We start from the raw sequence: 21,882 nt of genomic DNA, 5'->3' as shown, positions 1-21,882 counted from the left end.
GTAGGATGAAAATAAGATTAATTCCAAGCCGGCAAAAAGTGTATCTGCAGAGCTCCTCTAAGTGTATCAGCAGAGCTCCTCTAAGTGTATCTGCAGAATAGAGGAACTCTGCACATACACTTTTTGCCGGCTTGGAATTATTCTTATTTTCATCCTACTTCTTCTTCTTCTTCTTCTTCTTCTTCTTCATCCTCATCCTCTTCTTCTTCTTCTGAGGATGAGGATGAATAAGAAGAAGAAGTAGGATGAAAATAAGATTAATTCCAAGCCGGCAAAAAGTGTATCTGCAGAGCTCCTCTAAGTGTATGTGCAGAGCTCCTCTAAGTGTATGTGCAGAGCTCCTCTAAGTGTATGTGCAGAGCTCCTCTAAGTGTATCTGCAGAATAGAGGAACTCTGCACATACACTTTTTGCCGGCTTGGAATTATTCTTATTTTCATCCTACTTCTTCTTCTTCATCCTCATCCTCTTCTTCTTCTTCTGAGGATGAAGAAGAAGAAGAAGAAGAAGTAGGATGAAAATAAGATTAATTCCAAGCCGGCAAAAAGTGTATCTGCAGAGCTCCTCTAAGTGTATCTGCAGAGCTCCTCTAAGTGTATCTGCAGAATAGAGGAACTCTGCACATACACTTTTTGCCGGCTTGGAATTATTCTTATTTTCATCCTACTTCTTCTTCTTCTTCATCCTCATCCTCTTCTTCTTCTGAGGATGAGGATGAAGAATTCCAAAGCGGCAAAAAGTGTATGTGCAGAGTTCCTCTATTTCTGACAGTTCTCTGACAGCTTCTTCACATGTACAGCGGTTGAAACATCTGTATCCTAAATGGAAACTAATAGATACAATGTTTCAACCGCTGTACATGTGTTCCTTCTGTCAGAGAACTGTCAGAAATAGCGGAGCTCTCTGCAGGGACACTTTTGCCGGCTGATCGGGAAAAATCCGATTCGCGCACCCGAAGTAGGCAAATATTCGGATTCGCCGCGAATCGAATTTTTCCTGAAATTCGTATCGAATTCCGGTTCGCCTGGTTCGATTCGCTCATCTCTAATCCTGACCATATCACTTTAGTGCATTCACATTTATTTTGAGTTATTTTTACACGGCACTTTCTATTGAGGCATAATTTATGCCATTCATCTATCACTTCCCTCGTGACCGAAGTTACGTTTTTTCCCCGTTTTTGGGGATGCATGTTTAGTTTTCACTTATTTATGTCATCATGTGATTTTTTTAAAAAAATTCCAAAAACAACCTCCTGCGCTTAAATGGAATCCTATCCTTCAAAAGCTGCCGACACCAAACTTATTCCCAAGTAAGTGAATGATCAATTAAAATAAATAGTGTAGCACTAATAATACTAACAAATTACGTGTTAAAATGCACAAACTCTATATACATCCCCTACATATATATATCCAAGGTGATAAATCAATACATAAATAATAAAATAGTTGTGTCATACGTGAATTCCCTCACGGGGACTATTTAGTGAAAAAAGTGACAAACACACTCCTATTTGCACATTGTGAAACAATATGTATACTGGTGCACAAAATTAGTGAACAAATAATCAATTCAAAAAGTCCAAAATGATATAATAATAGTAATACGATAATTTGTGATGATCCTCACACTTTACTCTTCATGCAAGAATATATAATGTGCCGTATACGTGGTACACACGTGCCAATCCTTTACCAGCCAAAATACCCCCTCACCTCCTTCATTAGACCCCACAGGGTCAACACGCTTTGAGGATCAAGTGATCCTATCAGAATGGGTCCCTCTCAGGTTTTCCCCTCACATCTCCAGCCTCCAACAGACTAACAGCCAGCTCCTCACAGGATCATGATAAGACACAAACAGAGACCCTCCATAGTGCAACCGGTTTTTATTGCATCAAATTTAAAACGACAATAAGTATTAAACTCACATTTGCCCACGAGTTTTCCAGCTTTTTACCACATGCTATGGGTGTACTGCATGGGTGTACTCAACAGGGTGATCCAATATGGCCCCCACGCCGGAAATGACGTCACCGGAAGCTCCTCCCCACGTACCGACGCGTTGCGCCACGCCCACCTCGTGACTTCAGCAGGGGTCTAATGAAGGAGGTGAGGGGGTATTTTGGCTGGTAAAGGATTGGCACGTGTGTACCACGTATACGGCACATTATATATTCTTGCATGAAGAGTGAAGTGTGAGGATCATCACAAATTATCGTATTACTATTATATCATTTTGGACTTTTTGAATTGATTATTTGTTCACTAATTTTGTGCACCAGTATACATATTGTTTCAGAATGTGCAAATAGAAGTGTGTTTGTCACTTTTTTCACTAAATATTCCCCGTGAGGGAATTCACATATGACACAACTATTTTATTATTTATGTATTGATTTATCATCTTGGATATATATATGTAGGGGATGTATATAGAGTTTGTGCATTTTAACACATAATTTGTTAGTATTATTAGTGCTACACTATTTATTTTAATTTATGTGATGTTTTTTGTTTACACACGTATGTTTATTGATCTAAGTATCACGTTATTATTTATGTCTATATGCATAAGATTATTGGATGAATGTATATATTTATACGCTGTATTTAGTTTATTTAGATACCATTTAGGGAGCGCAACACCATTTTTTTTCATTGTTCATAAAACTAACACTGCACATCACCCTGAACACACCATCCCCACCATGAAACATGATGGTGGCAGCATTATGTTGTGAGTGTGCTTTTCTTCAGCAGGACGGGCCCTGGGGAATGTTGATGGTCAGGATTGGGGATGCCCAGGCGTAAAGCTGTATAAGGGCCCCCAATATTCCTGATGGCTGCCCTGCATGGGAGTTATCCATTTTTGAGCTATTAATGTATGGGTTATGAAGAGCAATCTAGTAATAGGCTTGTGAAGCTGATCCAGCCAAAGTTAATTCAAAAATGTCATTAATCAAGTGAAAAATTGGGCATGTTTACATCACCTGGCTGGCAGTCCCCACAGCCCTGCCACATCTAGTACTGTCAGGGGAAAAAATGCATCCCTAATCAAATGCAGGCAATGGTAGACACTATAATCAACTGAATAAGTTGGAGATGAGGAGGAGAGGGTTCCGATATCTTCCTGAGATTTTGCTTCACTATTTGATGTAGTGTTGGTCTGACTTGAAAAGAGAAGGGTATTATATATTTGTGCAATGAGGCCTCTACTATTAGCATCTGTACTATCATAGGGTCATAGGGGATTGAGCATAGGAAAGAGGCATACTGCACATTTGGGACTGCTTAGTATGTCTCAACTGCAAGTACTGAAAGAAATAATGCTGTGGCAAATACAATTTTTCTTGCAGGGTCTGAAAGGTTTTAATACAGTTGACATGGAGTACTTGATGTGAGGTGGTCAAGCCAGCCAAGTGCTCAAACCCCTGAAGCTCCTGCATGGTAAAATTATGCAAAGACTTAAATGTTGAGGAGGACATGTTGTAACTTCCAGTTTAGTTAAAAAACAAATTCCCTACAGGTGACCAATGTATATTGTAAGTATTTTAACAAGTGTAGTTGCAGATTGCTACCCTATTTCTGTTCTAAAAAAAAAAAAATCACCACACTAACTTTACACTGCTCTACTACACGCATCTAACACCACAAGCAGCTGCCTAGATGGAAGTTACAGAAATACATAGCTTTACCAAGACAACATGACAAGACACACACAAGAAAAAATTTGTTTTTTAACTTTCATAATAAATCTTTAAAAGAATGAAGATTAAACAGAAAATAGTACCTTTCCTCATAAAATGGTTGTTTTTTGGATCCATGATATAATCCGGAACTAAGCTATTATTGGACATGTTGTTGCTTTTCATCATATTGAAGCTGGACTGCTCCACCACCAAGTCAATGGTTTGTTCTTCTAACTCATTCCCAAGGAAAGTACATATCTTCTTTACAGCTCCTCTGTGATCCTGAAATATTACAATTATAAATTGTTATATAGTACGGAGGTAGAAAAAGCCATGATATGGTATCTGGGGGGTTTATTTACTAAAGCTGGAGAGTGCAAAATCAGGCTCACTTCTGCATAGAAACCAATGAGTTTCTAACCTCAGCTTGTTCAATTGAGCTTTGGCAATAAAACCTGGGAGCTGATTGGTTTCTATGCAGAAGTGAGCCTGATCTTGTACTTTACAGCTTTCTTAAATAAACCCCTTAGTGTCTGTGTTTTTTCAGTGGATGTCCTTGGCTTTATGTATTTTTTCTTGGAAAGCACAGCAGAGCATTTTTAGAACAAAAGGTATTAACATGTCTCATTCCATCACAAATCCCAATAATAATGGGTTTATTCCTCATTTCAGACTAGTGAGTGGAGCCATGCAAAATCTTTCCATCATTCCTGTGGCCAATTGTATAACCTGAACCACTGATTTATAATACAGATACTGTGCAGGTTAATATTATAGAGTATTTTTTTCCTAACTGCATCTAGCTTCTCAGCCAACATCAGTGCATGGAAACAATGGCTTCTTGTGGCATACGGCTTAGAGAATGATGAGAAAATATAGAATCTAACAGGTTATGGTAAAGTGGCCTATAGGGAACAAAGAAAACCATCACTGAACCAGTGTGAAGCACCACACAGCCTTCTTATAGTTGAATGTATTTACTTTTCTCATTCCATCTCAAATCACAAAAACATGGAGATTATTCCTCATTTTAGGATACTAGGTAGGGGCCATCTCACCATAACTTGTCGGGTTATGCTTTCTCATTCCTCCCCAAGCCCTAATTCACAGAAGCCATTTTTTCCGTTTCTACTCTGTTTTGTGATTTATATTGAGCTGCCCAAAGTGGCCATCTCTGGCTTGTAATGACTTTTGGGACTGTTTATTAAAAATGTTATATTATCTCAAATTTGGGAATCCCAGCTGACTGTTAGGGGTTAACATTCTAGAGTGAATTTCAAGGGATATTTCAAGAGGTTACCACACACACACAATGAGTGGAAGAGACTTGTTTAAGAGAAAACACCACTATTTGAGTTTTTGCAGGTGAGCATATACACCTGGAGCCAAAGGGACAGTTAGACTGAAATCCTCATTGTCTTATCTCTCACAAAAACCTTGGGAAGTGTGGATTACCAAACAAATCTTCTTGAGATGTCACAATAGCTATTGAATACTGAGGTTTAACTTCAGTCCAGTCTGTTTACCCTAATTACCCAACAATGGATGAAATTTCCTATGTCACATCGCCTTGAACTGTGTATGCAGCAGAAGGTGAAACCTGGGTCATTTCAGATACAAAGAAAAATGTGGTTTATATCAATGGAAATCTTATAAAGGGTATATTTCCACACACCAAAATATATTCAACAAAGTTGGGTATTGCATACCACTCAACTAAGTTTGAAGTGATGAAGAAGAAGATGATTTGTGAATTGGGGTAAATTTTATATTTCTAAAAAGAAATCAGCTATTCCAATACAGTTTAAATATCAGGAAAATGAGAAACCAAATGTATTTACATCTTTCTATGGTCCTTATCCAAGAGCTAGTAGTGAAATCAACTATACTTGAATAGGACATATATTTGATACATAAAGACATTTTGTTTCTATCAAAGGATGAGTCATCATTAAGACCACCAATTCATTTGTGATACCGGATGTCCCCAGTGGACAGGTGAGGAATATCTGTAGGTACGCACACTTCTCAACCGGCCAATCAACAAGCCTGTTGGGAGGTCCCTTGAAACAAAGGATTGTATGGTATAAAAATGCCCTACACCTCAGGAAAGAGAACACTACACTCAAGACTACACTTCACTTAACTGAACTTTACCTTAACTAAACTTCACTTGATCTGGACTTCATTTAACTTCACTTGCCTTCTGAAAAATCTTCAAGACTTTCAGATCTGCTAAAACTTCTGCAACAGCTTCTAAGACTGTTATAACTTCTAAACTATTTCTTATCTATCCTGTTGCTACTATACTGCACTATACCTCACTTGCTACCTGCGGCCATTTTGCTGAGAACTTCCAGCTGCCATTTTGAAGGAAGAGAGTTCCACCAGAGATGCTGATGCTCAGTTGAATTTTGGGAGTGGTGAGACTGTGCTAAAATATTGTAATTTTCTTTGACATTTCAAACTTTCTAAAGATTTATAACATTGTATTTGTGGTTAGGAATATATTAAGGTCATATATATAATTATCACTATACTGTTTAAAATTGGTATTAGATTATATATTGCATATTAACTAATTTGTAGTGTTGTTGTGGTGCAATTTATCAGAAAGACTTTCTTATTTTTCTATGGCCACGAAAAATGAGAAATAATATCTGAAGCACTATAAGGTTACTACTAATCCCTCAAAATTATATTTCCTTTAAATTGATAATCACATATTGTTTGATAACATAGAAATTAACATATTATATTTTTGATTGTGTGTACGAGTATATATGCATCACCAGTATTTTGCATTTGTATTAATATATATATAAATTGTATATATAAAGGCAATTTTTGTGTATATGGTACGAAATCAAACTGGTAAAAGAATTCAAGGTATATTATTAAGTGCTGATCAAATTATTAAGGTGTCCAAATTATTGGTTCATTAAATATTTGCCGTATTTTAACGGCTGGAGGCACTGCGATATTTTGTTTAAGGGAGAGGACACCGCCCTACATATTTAGAATAAATTATTACATAAACCACCACAGACTCATTGCCCAACCCAACTGTTTTTTGCAATGAGATCTTTTAAATGACCTTCAAGCTTTGAGTTGACAGCACTGCCATCTTTTCTATACATATTAGTATTTACAGGAAATGGACATTACGGTGGATATACACAACACTTCATTTTAGTTACCCTTTTCAGATCTTCGTAAGTGATAAAAAAGAAGTTACTGTTATCTTTCATCTGAATCCAACCTTTGATGTGATCAAACCAGGATCCAAAAGGCACTGCAAGATATCGTTAGAAGAAAAGATTCAAACACAAGTAAAAAATACCACCAAACCTTGGTTGATCTTTTAGCATGACCTTTGCATAATCAATTTACACAGAAAAGCAATATTCAAAAATGCAATGTACTTGCAGTGTACAATGTAAAAATATATTTTCATAACTCTTAAAAGAAAGCACCAAAGTAAGTCATGCATTCAACATTTAAAGATAAAGGACCATTGGAATAGCTTTCGGTCTTTTCTACAGAGTCTCCTTCTTTGACTTTGCTTTGATAGTGCCCCAATTATTTCCAAGCACTATGGTGATATGCTGGGTGAACTTTAAGCACATACTACACTATTCCACCCAGTGACAATAATAATTAGGACCCAGTCACCCTGTACTGGTAGGCAGGAAAGTGGTCTAGAGGCCTTTTGATATAAACTGGAATGCATTTAACACTCAGCAACATGATATACATGTGGCTGTATACCATTCCTGGTAGCTCTGCTGGCCTAGAACACGGCACGGCTAAGACAGTCTCCTCCTTAATTATAAAATATCAAAAATACATGTCCTTTTAATGTTTTATGATTAGGAGAGTAGAGACTTCTTAAAACAGAAGGTAATGGCATGTTCCATGTCATCACATATCCTGAAATAAAGTTTAGTCTGACTACAAAGCACTTGCTTTGTTCCTTTTCAGTTGCACCTACAGAATGTTGCTAGGCACTGGCAATGTAACGCTGTGAGTACCTACGTTCAGCTATCAGACCACCTTCTCCTGCCAGGAACACCTGCTGCCAACTGCATAAAAACCTCCCATGCAGGTAAATCCTGGCTGCTGCTGGAGAGCACACTGCTGAGCGGGCAGGTTGGCTATATGGGCTGGGCATCCGGGAAGGGACACATAGTAGCATCTTTTGTGAGTTAAGAACAATTCCTAAACTAATGTAACAACCAGGGGCGGACTGACCATTTGGAAACTTGGGCACTGCCCGAGGGCCCGGAGTCAGTAGGAGGCCCCATGAGATGCCCCTGGTACCTTTTTCATAGGCTTTTTTGAGTTTGGACAAGGACACTGGGTCCCCTTGATCCCCTATTGCCTGCGGCCCCATGAGTTGTCAGTCCGCCCCTGGTAACAACTAAAACTTAACAAACTTTGTATATCATAGTTCTGTGCAAGAACTGGATCATACATTTGGGGATCACCCTCTTCTGGTAATGGGACTTGGAATTGCGATGACTATCATCTCTTGTGGGTTAATAACTAAGCCTCACTTTGCCTAATTAATTTACTGATTAAAACATAAATATATCACAGGAAAGTCTAAGAGTTGGATTAATAATTTAATTTGGGGTCACTCACTGCTAGGAATGGGATTTGTGGGATTTGGGCATCAAGGAAGATACATGTGGCAGTCGCCATCGTCTTTTGAAGGTTAATAACTAAGCCTCATCTAACTATTTTACTGACTAAACCTTCATTTTATCTTGGGACTGTGTGGGAATTGGATAATTTATTTGGGTTTCATTTAATTGTACTAGATGTTTTCTAAACAGGCCTTTTTTAAGCCACACAAGCATTAAAGTGCTACTAAACCCATAACAGTAAAATCAGTCTGTATATGCAGTAAGGCATGCTTGTTATACTCACTGTGGAACCTAAGGGGTTAATCCTCTCCATTATGTAAAAATGCTGTTTGAGCCTGACTTCCCTGATCCTCCCCTTCTTCCAGTGTCCCCCTGTTATCTCCTGATAAGACATATATATAGAGTCACTCTGAACATGCCCAGTTTGGTGTGTATTGCTAGAGAGGTTTTTTTTTTTTCTTGGGGGAGTACATGTGATCAACACAGGGCCAATCGGCACTGTCCAGAAGGAGGGTCAGGGGTCCTGCATCCTCCTAGAACAGAAAGAAAACTCCTCCTACAAGCTTTTACTAGTGCTCTGCTGGACACCGATAGAAGTCACAAGATTGCTCTAACTGCTGATGAGAAAAGGTATTTAGCAGTTTATATTTACTAACATACAATATTTGCATTTCCATGTTCTGTGTACTGTGAAAGAACAGATATAGTGAATGAAAGGTCCTGGGTTTAGTAACACTGTAAGGGTAGCCTGTAAAGAATGTAACAAGGAGCATAGAGCTACTGACTACAAATGAATGCCATGTTGTTGGATGAACACTGTGGTTGGGTTATGTTGAAATATTTGATGGGTTGGCCAGGTGGGTCCCAATACCTGATTTTCTACAGTGGGCCCCAGTGTCCCAGTCTGCCCCAGGCTGCATCACATTAACAGGACCAGCTGCTGTGAGGCAAGATAAGTATCCTTGTTCAGACACACACTCTGTGGGGCAAAAGTGTGTAAATGTTCCTCACAATTTTATCTTGTCTAACAAGTTACATAGTTAGTCTGGCTGAAAAAAGACAAAAGTCTATCCAGTTCAACCATTAAAAAGAAAATAAAAAAAGTTATAATCCTACACCCACAGTTGATCCAGAGGAAGGCAAAAAAAACCCAGCAAAGCATGATCAAATTTGCTCCTGCAGGGTAAAAAATTCCTTCCTGATTCCCCAAGAGGCAATCATATATACCCTGGATCAACTTTACCTATAAATGTTAGTATCCAGTTATATTCTGTGTATCTAAGAAAGTATCCAGGACTTTTTTAAACCAATCCACTGAGCTGGCCAGAACCAACTCTTGAGGGAGTCTATTCCACATTTTCACAGCTCTCACTGTGAAGAAACCTTTACGTGTTTGGAGATTACATTTCTTTTCCTCCAGACGTAAAGAGTGCCCCCTTGTCCTCTGTGATGACCTCAGGGTGAATAACTCTACACCGAGTTCACTATATGAACCTCTGATGTATTTATACATGTTGATCATATCCCCCCTTAATCTCCTCTTCTCAAGAGAGAATAAATTCAGTTCCTCTAATCTTTCCTCATAGCTGAGCTCCTCCATGCCTCTTATCAGTTTGGTTGCCCTGCTCTGCACTTTCTCCAGTTCCCCAATGTTCTTTTTGTGAATTGGTGCCCAAAATTGAACTGCATATTCCAGATGAGGTCTTACTAATGATTTGTACCGGGGTACTATGATATCTCTCTGGAGTCTATACCTCTTTTAATACAAGGGAGGATTTTGCTCGCTTTAGAAACTGCAGCTTGGCATTGCATGCCGTTATTAAGCTTGTGATCTACCAGAACTCCCAGATCCTTCTCCACCATTGATTCCCCCAGTTGTACTCCCCCTAGTATGTATGATGCATGTATATTCTTAGCCCCCAAGTGCATAACCTTACATTTATCAACATTAACCCTCATTTGCCACATAGTTGCCCAATTAAACAGTGCATTGAGGTCAGTTTGTAAGTTGAAGACATCCACTGCACAGCTTGGTGTCATCTGCAAAGACTGAAATGGTATTTTTAATCCCAGACCCTATATTGTTTATAAATATATTAAAAGGTAAGGGTCCCAACACTGAACCTTGGGGTACACCACTGATAACCCTAGACCATTCAGAGTATGAATTATTAACCACTACTCTCTAAATACAATCTTTTAGCCAGTTTTCTATCCATTTACATACAGATTCTTCCAAGCCTGTTAACATGCAATAGCTTAGTAATCTTTTTTTTTTTTTCTGAATCACATTTGAATGTACCTCTGCCTTGCAAGAAGTCTTCCATGAATTCATCAAAGCTATTAGGTTTCTTAATGACAAAAGACATGTGGGCATAATGATACAAAGATACCAGCACATCTTTTGGATTCCTCGCTGTGTATATAACCTAAAACACAAAAAAAAAAACTGAAATGATGGAAAAGCAGTCATTAAAAGTTATCTATCATGAACAATGAACCATGGATCATGATTATTTAGATGATCCACACCTTACGCATCTAGAAGGCATGCAATATTAACATCTTTAAAATATAAACTGAGCTGTAGAAAGATATAAAAATGTCAAACTACTTTTAATTTAAAGACTAATACCAGGTTTACCTTCACTTTAAATAGTTCAAATTGTCCAAACAAATTTAATTTACTAGTAGATGCATCCATTGTCAGCTACTCAGCCATTCACAGGAAACCTTGTATTTTTATCAATAAATATGATGCGCCCCCTGACTATCTGAGGTAGGATGGCAGTGTAAATCCTGTATTGTTTTGAGTCAGACAATTCAAAGTCTTGCGTCATGAGGACAAAGCAGTAAAGCCCAATCAATGTGTAGCACTATTAGCAGGAAGCAGTTTCTGAATTTGTAAAGGACAAATATGGCTTCACCTACTGTATGTGCATATAATCATATATAAGTAACTAGCCATCACTATTTGCAATCTTTTAGATATTAATCTTTTCACTGTTCTCTTACACTCTTTCCATTAGGAAATTCTGGTTTAAACTTTAAGGTAATAATTTTAAAACACACTGATGGAGGTCATCATCATTCACACGTCATTCTGTTGAATAAATTGCATACTTCAGGCAGTACTGCACAATGAATGCAACGGGTTTTATAATTTCTGGTATGTGTACACCTCCATCTACTGCCTTTTCAGATTACAGGAGAAGTACAGCCAAAGCTCTTTTTGCTGTACTTCTCCAGTGGACCACAGGAGTGCAGTTCGTTCTGTACTCCTGTGACCCATTTTCAGCTGACAGTGGGATGAAACCCGCTGTTGACTGACATCACTCAGCCAGTCCAGGCTGGGGAAAGATCCTGACGTTAAAGTCACTCCCTCGCCCTCCACAGCCTAGCACTCCAGTGAGCACAGGGGAGGCAGAACAGACAGCGGTGACTGACAGTCACTGAGTGGTGACTGAGCGGCTGTGAGAATTCAGCAATCAGCGGTCATGTGATCACTGAGTTCTCACACTTAGGGCCGGCAGGAGACCGATGCAGCATCTACCTAGGTAAGTATATTTGGGGGAAAAAAAGCCCATACTTTGTCTTTTAAGGGTGATCAGTTTGTGGGATAAAAATGCAGGTCAACCCCATGATTTTACCCCAGCTGGAAGTGTAAGTGAGGCCTAAAAGTGCTTGCATTGTCCATGTTAACCAATACAATTTACACAATTGCTTTTCCATTTTTCCATAGCAAACGAAAAAAAAATATCTAGTTGGTTGCCATAAACACCACATACAAGTTCTTACACTTTAATTCATCACACCAATTATACTGACTATCATAGATAATATTTTGTATTATTATGCTTACCTTAGCTTTTGAAGAAAAGAAAGACTTTGGAAAAAATTGTATGGGCAAATGGGAGGAGAATAATCGAGGAGATTGGTATTCATCCACTAACTTTACTCCAGGGCCGCAGACATCAAGCCAGGGAATTCTTATGTAGTTAGGGACTTTACGACACCAGGAAATGTCACCATTACTGTGGATAAGACTCAGGATTTCCATCATCCAATTGGTACCTAGAAACAAATAAATACAAGGGAAGAAAATAACTGTCATCAGTTTAGAATAATTTGCAAGTGTACTGGGCTACTAAGCTGGTACAGGGTAGCAACAACTGTACCTTTGTCTTCCAATTTCTTTCCATGATTCCACAGAGACTGCCCCAAAATTGGTCCCTTGGACTTAAGCGCTGCCTACAAACTTCTACACATTCTCTAGTCACCAACCACAAGGCACCAAATATTCTGAGTCTTCCCTTCCTCTACTATACTTGTTCTGCGATGAGTCTATATGTAGAGTTGGCCCTTTTGGTTGAGGTATTTGCTTCCTCATGTCTAAGCAGCCACCCTGATGACTGAGTACTGGGTAAATATTAAAAAAGCAGCAACAGATGTGAACTAAGCATTGATCCACAGAATAAATAAAGCAGAAGCAGGGAGAAGTTTGCACTATTTTCCTCTGGTACAGTTTCCTCTCCAGCAAGGAAAATAGCAAGCAGCACAGTAGTGACACATCTGACTACAGATCTGTAGTCATAGACACGCTGCCCTTGAGTAAAAATGCAGATATACAGCATAGAAGCTGTGGACACTGGAGTGCCTAGGCACAGGAAGTGGACTATCATTTTCAGGAGGAATTGCCAGCATAAGGTAGATTTTTTTCAGGGTACTGTGTAGGCACAATATACATTTCCAGATGTTGTCTATGTAGCCCCAAAGTGCAGTGCTTCTGCCTCTCACTGCATAGACCAGGCTGTGAGAGAGGCTGTCATTGCCTCTACCACTGCCAGCGCAAGCATTTCTCCCTTTCTGTGGCTGCCAGACTAGGAAAGGAGAGAAAGGACATGACACAGGACTCTGTTAGGGCTGTTTACAGTCACATAGAGTCAGAGAAGAGCCTCCCCACTGCCCATGTTGTAGAAGGTACTGGTAAGACAGGACTGCTAGGAACTGCCTGGGACTACGGAAAATGTAGTACCCAGAAACAGTTTTTTTCTACTGAACCAAAGACTGGAAGGACCATAAGCCCCAGCAAGACAGGGAGCTGGGAGTAGGAAAAATAGAAAAGGTTCCTGGGCTCGGGGGAGTCGTTAGAAGGACAGTGAGAGGTGAACATAAAAGCAGACTGCTGTGTCAGAGAGCTGGAGGGGTCACCACAGTGTTGAGAATACAGAGAGATTCTGCTGCTGACACCACCAGGGGAGTGAGAGATCAACGCTGAGTGCTATGTGCCTGCAGACATCATCGGGTTGGTGGGAGCCATCATTGCTGGGTGCTGTGTCACAGCCAACATCACCAGGTCAGTGGGAGATAGTCATGGCGCAGTCCTGAGTCGCAGCTGACATCACCACATCACCAGGTCCAGAGAGTGGGAGGAGACGAAATCCAAGGTCATTTGGTGGTGAGAGGCCGTTGGTCACAAGTTACTGACCACTGCTTTAAGGGGACAGAGACACTTGTTTTTAGGATACAGTTTGGGCACTTAAACCAATATAGATTACCTGCTCAAGCCTGAGCACTCAAACACCAGAACTCTGGACCCCAACGATTACTAACACATTGGCCAGTGGAAGGGGTTTGGAGAGACCAACAGACCTTTAATTCCCACTACCACCCCTTAGTTAGGATCTCCCTGGTTTTATAGTTTGCGGCAGAGACATTAGGTCCTCTAGTTGTTTAGAGTCTTATATAATGATATATATCTAATGGTATCTGTTATTGGTAACTTGTTGACTTTCCATTATTGTTTTGCCATGTACATTGCACACAGAGGGTGTGGCGTTGCCAGAAGTGTCAATGTCATCTGGAGTCTGGGGACCCAAACATTAGCTGCTCAATCTGGGTAAGTGCTACACCTATGAGATGAGCGCATCTTCACTTTTTAAATTGAGGTACACCTTAAACATGAGGGAGGTACAAACATTTACCTATTTGCTTGAGACAAACATTTGGTTTATGGAAAACTCAACACAGTAAAAATGACTATAGGTGGCAGGTTTCTGTCTGTGAGTCTAACAAGATTGGTGTTGCAGAACATGTGCGCATTGTGATAAAAAGCAGGTATGGCATACTGTACATAGGGTTGGCATGGCTTAAAGTGTATGTAAACCCTAACAATGAACTTCTCTTATTTGCTCCCTTTTGGTCTGATAACTATACAAATTGGAAGCATGCTGTTATATCTGTTCTAGAAGTGCAAAAAATACCTGTTAGCCACGTGAGAAATTCAGAAGTGCCCTGTGTCTTGCACATGCTTCTCAAGGAGCCTTCCCATTTCTTGTCGTGAACCACAGAACAGTTAGTCTACATGTTGTGGAGAATAAGATAGGGGAAGGGTTGGAGTAGTTTAGCAAAAGCTAACTGGAGACCATCCACAAAGTGTGTGTTGCCAGCCCACAACAGAACTTACAAGCTGAGTGCATTTCTGGCAGATCCAGGGGTATATTTCTGAACTTGCAGGATTGTGCAGAACTGTACTGCATGTGGTTTTTTTTTTTGTACTATTTGGTGACATATACCTAGCTAAACCAAACAGAGTCAAGTTTTTATTAACATTATAACATCATTCTTTTTACTTTGGTCTGAGATGTAAAGTTGCTTATAAGTATACATTTTATTCTTCAATTTGTTCTTTTATATAGGTAAAACATTACTGCTTCTGATTTACAGCACGGTGAGGTTATTTACAAATTAAATAAAGTTTGTTTTTTAATGTGTATATTTATTTCAACCAAACAAAATGCACAAAAACAAAAAAGATTACAAACCAAAAAATGCGAAGGAAAGAAAGGAGGGAAAGAAGATTAGTGAGAAATATTGCGCTTGACTTCTAAAGAAAACAAAATGTCATAATGAAACATAGAAAAGTGACGGCAGAAAAAGGCTGAGTGGTCCATCGAGTCTGCCCATTTTTTGTCTGTTTTTTGTTTTTTCGTTAGCTTTTTTGTCTGAGTATAGATCTATGCTTGTCGCAAGCATGTTTGAAGCTATTTACTGTTGACTGGCTCACTACCTCTGCTGGAAGTTTATTCCAAGCATCAACTACTCTTTCAGTAAAAAATTACGTTATGAGATTAGTTTTGAACTTTCCTCCAGTTAGTTATTTTGTATCATAAAGTTTAATGAATGGCAACAAAAAGTAATGGCATAAAGGTTTACAGTACCAAAATAGAACAGGTACGGATGGTAAATGCACAGATCAGTACAAAAAATCTGCGAACAGATCAATATAGAAGCAAGTAAACTCAGAGTAGCATAGTAATGCAGGCCATACCTGGGTCGAATTCCGAATTAATTTTCTTTAGAAAATCTGAATTTTCGTGCATTTTGTAATCCGATGGTGCCGCAATTGATTTTGAAATTCAACCAACCAAGCCATTAATTTCACCTCATGTTGCTACAGAAAACAATTTTCGTGGCCAAGAATTTTCTTTTCTGTCCAGGCCACAGTTCATGCTCATTTTTTTTTCGATTACATTTCTTGCACGATTCTCCCATCATTGATTAGAAATTCATTCATTTTTCAAAAAATTTCCAATATGTCCGATCACTCAAATTCAATGATCACACAAAACTTGGCCATTGCTGTGGCCCACTAATGATGCAAAATTCAAACAAAAATTCTTAGAAAAGATTTTCAAAAGAAAATTCTTTCGGAATTCGACCGATGTATGGCTGGCTTTAGACATGTAAAAATTCAGGTCATCTCTAGGTGCCGAAGTAAAAAATAAAAAGGAGAGGGGAGAGAAGGAGGTGAAGTAGAAAGGGAAAGGGGGGGGGATAAAGACAGGGAAAGGGTGGGGGTAGGAGGGGACAGGAGAGGCAACCTCGTAGTGGCAGAATAGAGCGATTCACAAAATGATAACAGTGGATCCTAGCGTTAGGTCCCTGGCCTTGATCCAGGCTCCCCATATTTTTGGGAATTTCATGGGGCAGTAACGCTCCCAAGTATGTGAGCTTATATAGGGGCAACACTTGGTTAACCAAAGTACCCACTGTTGCAGCGTAAGGGGGAGTGTCCAATTTCCATTTAAAAAGAATATATTTCCTAGCATAGAACAGTGCATAAAACAAAAACCATTGTTTATAACGGGTCATAAATGAATCACAGATGGCTAGGAGGAGAATTAACGGGTCCAAAGGTACCACTAATTCACTCAGAGCACTCAGGTCAGACACCACCTCATTCCAGAATGCTTGTACGGTAGGGCAAAAATAGACCATGAGTAGAAAAGTACCAACATCCCTCCTACCAGGGGCGGACTGACAACTCATGGGGACCCTGGGCAATAGGGGATCATGGGGCCCCTGTGTCCTTGCCCAAGCTCAAAAAAGCCAATGAAAAAGGTACCAGGGGCATCTCATGGGGCCCCCTACTGACCCTGGGCCCTCAGGCAGTGCCCGAGTTTCCAAATGGTCAGTCCGCCCCTGCCTCCTACATAGGACACATGGGGGTTTATTTACTAAAGCTGGAGAGTCCAAAATCAGACTCCCTTCTGCATAGAAACCAATCAGCTTCTAACCTCAGCTTGTTCAGTGAAGCTTTGGCAATGAAACCTGGAAGCTGATTGGTTTCTATGCAGAAGGGAGTCTGATTTTGGACTCTCCAGCTTTAGTAAATAAACCCCATGGGGTCTAATGTAGGATATATATCGAAGAGAGATGTTGGGGAGAATAATAAACTGTATGTAGGTATTTGAGTTGAATCCATCTATCCCTAGCTGAGATTGGAAGTATTGCTGAATACCCTCTTCCCAGTCCCCATCCATCAGGTTGGGCAAATCGCGGTGCCAAGTGTCGTAAAGACGAGTGACTTTGGAAGTATCCGCTTGAGCCAAGCAGAGATATATAGAGGAGAGTGGCTTGTCCAATTGATCTGTGATCAATAAATTTTCAACTGCATGGGATGCCAAAACCAACAGAAAGGTAAACTGTGACAGCATGTCTAAGTTGGAGATAGTGTGGGCACTCGCCTGTGACAGCTTGCGGTGAGTAGCGCTGCGCTTCCTGAATGGCCCTGTCATCTTCTGGGACCTGTCACGTGTCCCACAAGACACAAGACTTCGGGGAGGGAGGGTAGGAGGACAACTTCCATTTCCGATCGCCTAGGTGATCGCAGCGGAAGTGGGAGCGGGTACCTGTCAAATTCGGGTACCCGTCCCCCCCAATCCTTAATGGGGAGCGGAGGACCAATCTTTAAAGCAGAACTTCCCCTTTTAGGATCGAGTAAGAAAAACCACAGGGACTTGAGGACCAATATACTGACCCATCTAGCAAAGGAGAAATATGTGGCATGGTAATAGTGACGTACCCATGGTTTTTTTTAAACAAAGGACCTTACTACCCATCAAATGGGTTTTCTGTAGGATACAGATATGAAGTTTGTACTTCTTAAGATAATTAAAAACCAGGGAGCATTTAAGTTTGGCATTAAGTCCTCGGACATTTCAGGAGACTATAGTAAGTGGAGCAATAGTAACCTAAGGAGGAAATATTACCATAGCTGATCTGCCAAAGAGGCTATTAGACCCAGAAAGGCAAGCATCCACTCCTCACCTACTCATAGCTGTAACAGTCAAATAATTATGCCATATAATGCCATCAAAACAAACATGAACAAAGAAAGGAAACTTATCACCAACAAGCCAGTCATGGAATATATCCATGTCACGGCGAATCAGACCAATATCCAATTGCAGGTGGTCCATTTTGGCCGTGTGAGTGGTCTGACATGTATTAATGGTTTGCATGAGGGCTATAAAGTTGTTTTGGTCCAGAGCAGCTGGATCGTCGGTCGCCATGTTGGATCTCCCACGTGTCATCGGGCCGGACGTAAGTTTCTTCACAGCTGAGAGTGGAGAACGCTTGGCCCGGCAGATAACTTGCCTTTAGCCAGTGTCCACGAGTGGGGGTGCAGGTCCACAAGTAAAAGAGGTTGGTAATCCCTGTGCAAATACGGATAGTAAGGCACATGCTGTGGAGTTCCCTGCTCAAGCGTCTGCTCCGGCTCCCATCTTGGACACGCCCCCTTCCTCCAGTTAGTTTAAGGTCATGTCCCCGTGTTCCTGATTTTGGTTTACTATTGAAAATACTGCCCTCCTGAATCTTATTCACCCCCTTGATGTGTTTAGAGGTTTCAATCATGTCTCCCCTTTCCCTTCTTTCTTCCAGACTGTACATATTAAGTTCCTGAAGTCGCTCTTGATAGGTTTTATCCCCTAGACCTTTCACCATTTTTGTTCCCCATCTCTGGGATAGTTCTATCTTATCAATATCTTTTTGTAAGGGATGTCTCCAGAACTGGATGCAGTATTCTAAATGAGGTCTAACTAAAGATCTATATTGGGGAATCAGGACCTCCTTCCTCCTGCTGGTGATCCCTCTAGTGATGCATCCTAGAATTCTATTTGTTTTGCCCACTGCCTGGCCACGCTGTTTGCTCATTTTGCAATCATTTGAAATAAAAAAAACCCAAATCCTTTTCCTCTGTAGTGCTGGCCAACACTGTACCCCCAATGTTGTACTCTCTCAAGCGATTCTTTTTCCTAGGTGCATTATTTTACATTTAGAAACATCGAACTGCAATTTCCACTTTTTGACCAATCTTCCAGCAATGCCAAATCATGGTCAGAGTGTAAGACCCCATAGAGAGCTGGAGGTCTCTAAATATTGTTTTTACTATCTATATTTACTCACTATAAATCACTCAAATCACAAAGTTCACACACCAGGATAAGTAGGTTTATTTTAGAAAAGTGACCATTTGAATTTGAGTTCAATGACATTTGAACATTACAATCAAATAGGTGAGTACCTTAAGGCTCATTTACTTGCAGTTGGGTAGCAGTTAAAACAGGTGAGTGAGACACATTTTTACCATCCCCAACTATTCCACTTAAGCTGCAAAGGCAGCCAGAAGGGGGTGCTTTTCAGCCATGCTTTGCTTTGCAGCCATGGTAAAATGATACCCCTGTTGCATTCAGTTGGAAGTACCACCACTGAACACAACCCATTCAAGTGAAAGGGCCACACCGCAACCGTCCTGCAATTTCACGTAATACACGTGGTTGCAATGTGGCAGTTTGGAATTTACAAGGTTAAAACAGGAGACAAGGAGGTGACCTATCGCCTCACCTTATTGCCCTAAGTCTTTGTCAAAAGGGCAATCGTTCAGATTGCTCCTGATTCTCCTTCGCAGATAATTGATGACATCAAGTTCTTCATTCCCTCCTGAGGGGGAAAAGGGGGGCTTAAAGGAGGCATTTCCTGAGAGAAATATGGAAGCTGCTCTTGCCCATTTCTCATTCTGGAAATGCTAGCTGCCTGGCTGTAATCTGACCGTCTGGCATCACTACTTTGAGTAACTAACAAGTGGAGATAAGATATTTTGACTTTTCTTTGAGTTTCCTATTAATGCATGTTTCAACTTAGTAACTTAGAAATGACTAAAGTTAGTGAGTCAGCATAACAGCCAGGCAGCTAGCATTTTCAGAAGAAGACTTGCAATCTGGATCATCTGTAAAAGCTATAGGGGCAATGTCACACCATACTGTCACTGGCAAGAGCTTACCAGAAGTAGGATCACTCTGGAGGATACATGCTAGCAGTATAACACTTTCCTGCTCACATGTGCTGCTCCCTTGGCTGGAGGAGCAAGGTGACACTTTCTTGCCATCCACATAGGTTTTGCAGTGTTTCCAACAGCAATGGAATGACAGCTTGCTGCTGAAGCTGGTGACGGAACGTCACATACAAAGTAGATTTGAGTGCTTCATAAAAAAACAAATCATCCCCTACTTCACACTGCAAGTTAAGAATATAAAAAAATCTATAATATTTGAGTGCTTACTGCATTTTCTATTGATCCTGTTGTTGATAATTTGCATTTTCTGAACATTTGCTCAATTTTCTAATGGTTGGTGGGGGTCAAAGCAATGTTCTTTTTCCACTGTAGTGCCAAAAAATTCAAAGGGGCAGGATGTAAATTTTTCACAAACTAAAAAAGTTCTAACTGTGAATGTGGTTTTTGTTTGGGAAAAATTGTACGAAAAACTGTATATATTGTAAAGAAGCCTTATTACATCTGGGATCACATTCCAATAGCAGGTCTGGAGGAAAGGGATTTCAAATTAAATTCATTGACTCAGTGATGGCTATAGTGATTAATACTCTTTATTTAAAACACACAAAAACCGAATCCTGGGAGTGGTAATCCTGCTAGACCCTAAAAAAATATAATATGCCAAACATATCAGTATATGCCCACAACCCACCCTGGGAAGTTCCCTCCCAACACCCCCCCCCCCCCACGGGCCACCCCAATCCCCCCAAATTGTTTGACATATTATAATTTTTTCGTCCAATTAAATAAAACTGCATTTTGTAGCCTTATCCTTGTGGTGTTTGTTTTGACAGATTAATACTCTTCTAATACACAGCGGGTTATAAAAAAAGTGTTGTACAAAAAATATACTCAAATTAAACTGGGTACACACTATGAAAACTTCCTGAGGAACCGACCAAAATCTCCTTCGTGAGTTGCCATATCAGTCACTTCCCACCCAAAATTCTTGAAAATTAAAGGAACTGGGCAGAAAGCTGTCAGCTGAACAGCAGTTCAGGTGGTGGCTGCCAGAATACAATAGCCACAGCAAGAGATTCCTCCATCCACGCTGTATAGCATAGATGGGGAGATCTGTTAGATTATTTTTGTTCCAAACACAGATTAAATAAAAATAATCTACTTATGTATACCCAACTTTAGTACCCAGAGAGACAATCATTTACAAAAATCCTCTACAGTGGAAATATAGAATAAGATAAAACCTTACCTGATTTGGGAAAGGTAACAATATAGACATCATCATCCTGAACTTGAAACTCATTCTCCAGATACTCAAGTCTTTCTTTTGAGTAAATGACTGAAGCAAAATTAATCCCTTTGTGTTGAAAATACTCTGCATCCATCAGCACAACTTTTCAGACAACAAAATGTTAATAAAAAAACCAAAAGGCCACAAGCAGGTGTTCTAATGCAGAAAAGTAGTAAATTATTTGCAAGCAAGGTAAATATTAGATGTAATTTATCTTCAAATGAACTGCTGCATCCATCCCATCACACATCATACTGACTGACTACCCCACTATGGTGGCCGTCAATGTCTTAAGTGACAAGTGAAATAACAAGTATACTAAACAGAGGTACACAGTTAATTGTCAGTACAGGTTCAAAAGAAAAAAAAATTGAATTAGGAAGCACAAGATTGGAGCTTTCTTTAAAGTGTGTGCCCAACCCACATACTGTCATCAAAAGCATTGGATCTACCCAGTTTTATGTACTGTTTGATCTGCTCCTACAATACTGTCACATTCTCTGTTTATAGGTACTAAGGAATAATACCTAAAAACTAGAAACCAACTGCACCTAGTGTGAAATAATAATAAACAAATACAGCAGCACGCAAAACACCCAACACCAGTG

The 21,882-nt window shown here is 40.0% G+C and overlaps 1 protein-coding gene across 1 annotated transcript in view; it reads right to left on the bottom strand.

Annotated features, from left to right (window-relative positions):
- Window positions 1-21,590, bottom strand: part of LOC149451124 (sulfotransferase 2B1-like) — a 36,609-nt gene extending 15,019 nt beyond the window's left edge. Inside the window, exons 1-5 of the mRNA XM_089690963.1 lie at window positions 21,233-21,590; window positions 12,208-12,419; window positions 10,648-10,774; window positions 6,894-6,988; window positions 3,795-3,975 (exon numbers count right to left, since the gene is read on the bottom strand). Coding sequence (XP_089547089.1) covers window positions 3,795-3,975; window positions 6,894-6,988; window positions 10,648-10,774; window positions 12,208-12,419; window positions 21,233-21,368 — 751 coding nt within the window. The 5' untranslated portion in view covers window positions 21,369-21,590. The remainder of the gene's footprint in view (window positions 1-3,794; window positions 3,976-6,893; window positions 6,989-10,647; window positions 10,775-12,207; window positions 12,420-21,232) is intronic.
- Window positions 21,591-21,882: the final 292 nt, after the last annotated feature.

Source organism: Staurois parvus, unplaced genomic scaffold (assembly GCF_062004578.1).
Source record: "Staurois parvus isolate SC_StPar_1 unplaced genomic scaffold, SC_StPar_1.0 ptg000548l, whole genome shotgun sequence".
In the NCBI taxonomy this organism is placed as follows: Eukaryota; Metazoa; Chordata; class Amphibia; order Anura; family Ranidae; genus Staurois; species Staurois parvus.
This window is presented reverse-complemented; position numbering and strand designations above follow the sequence as displayed.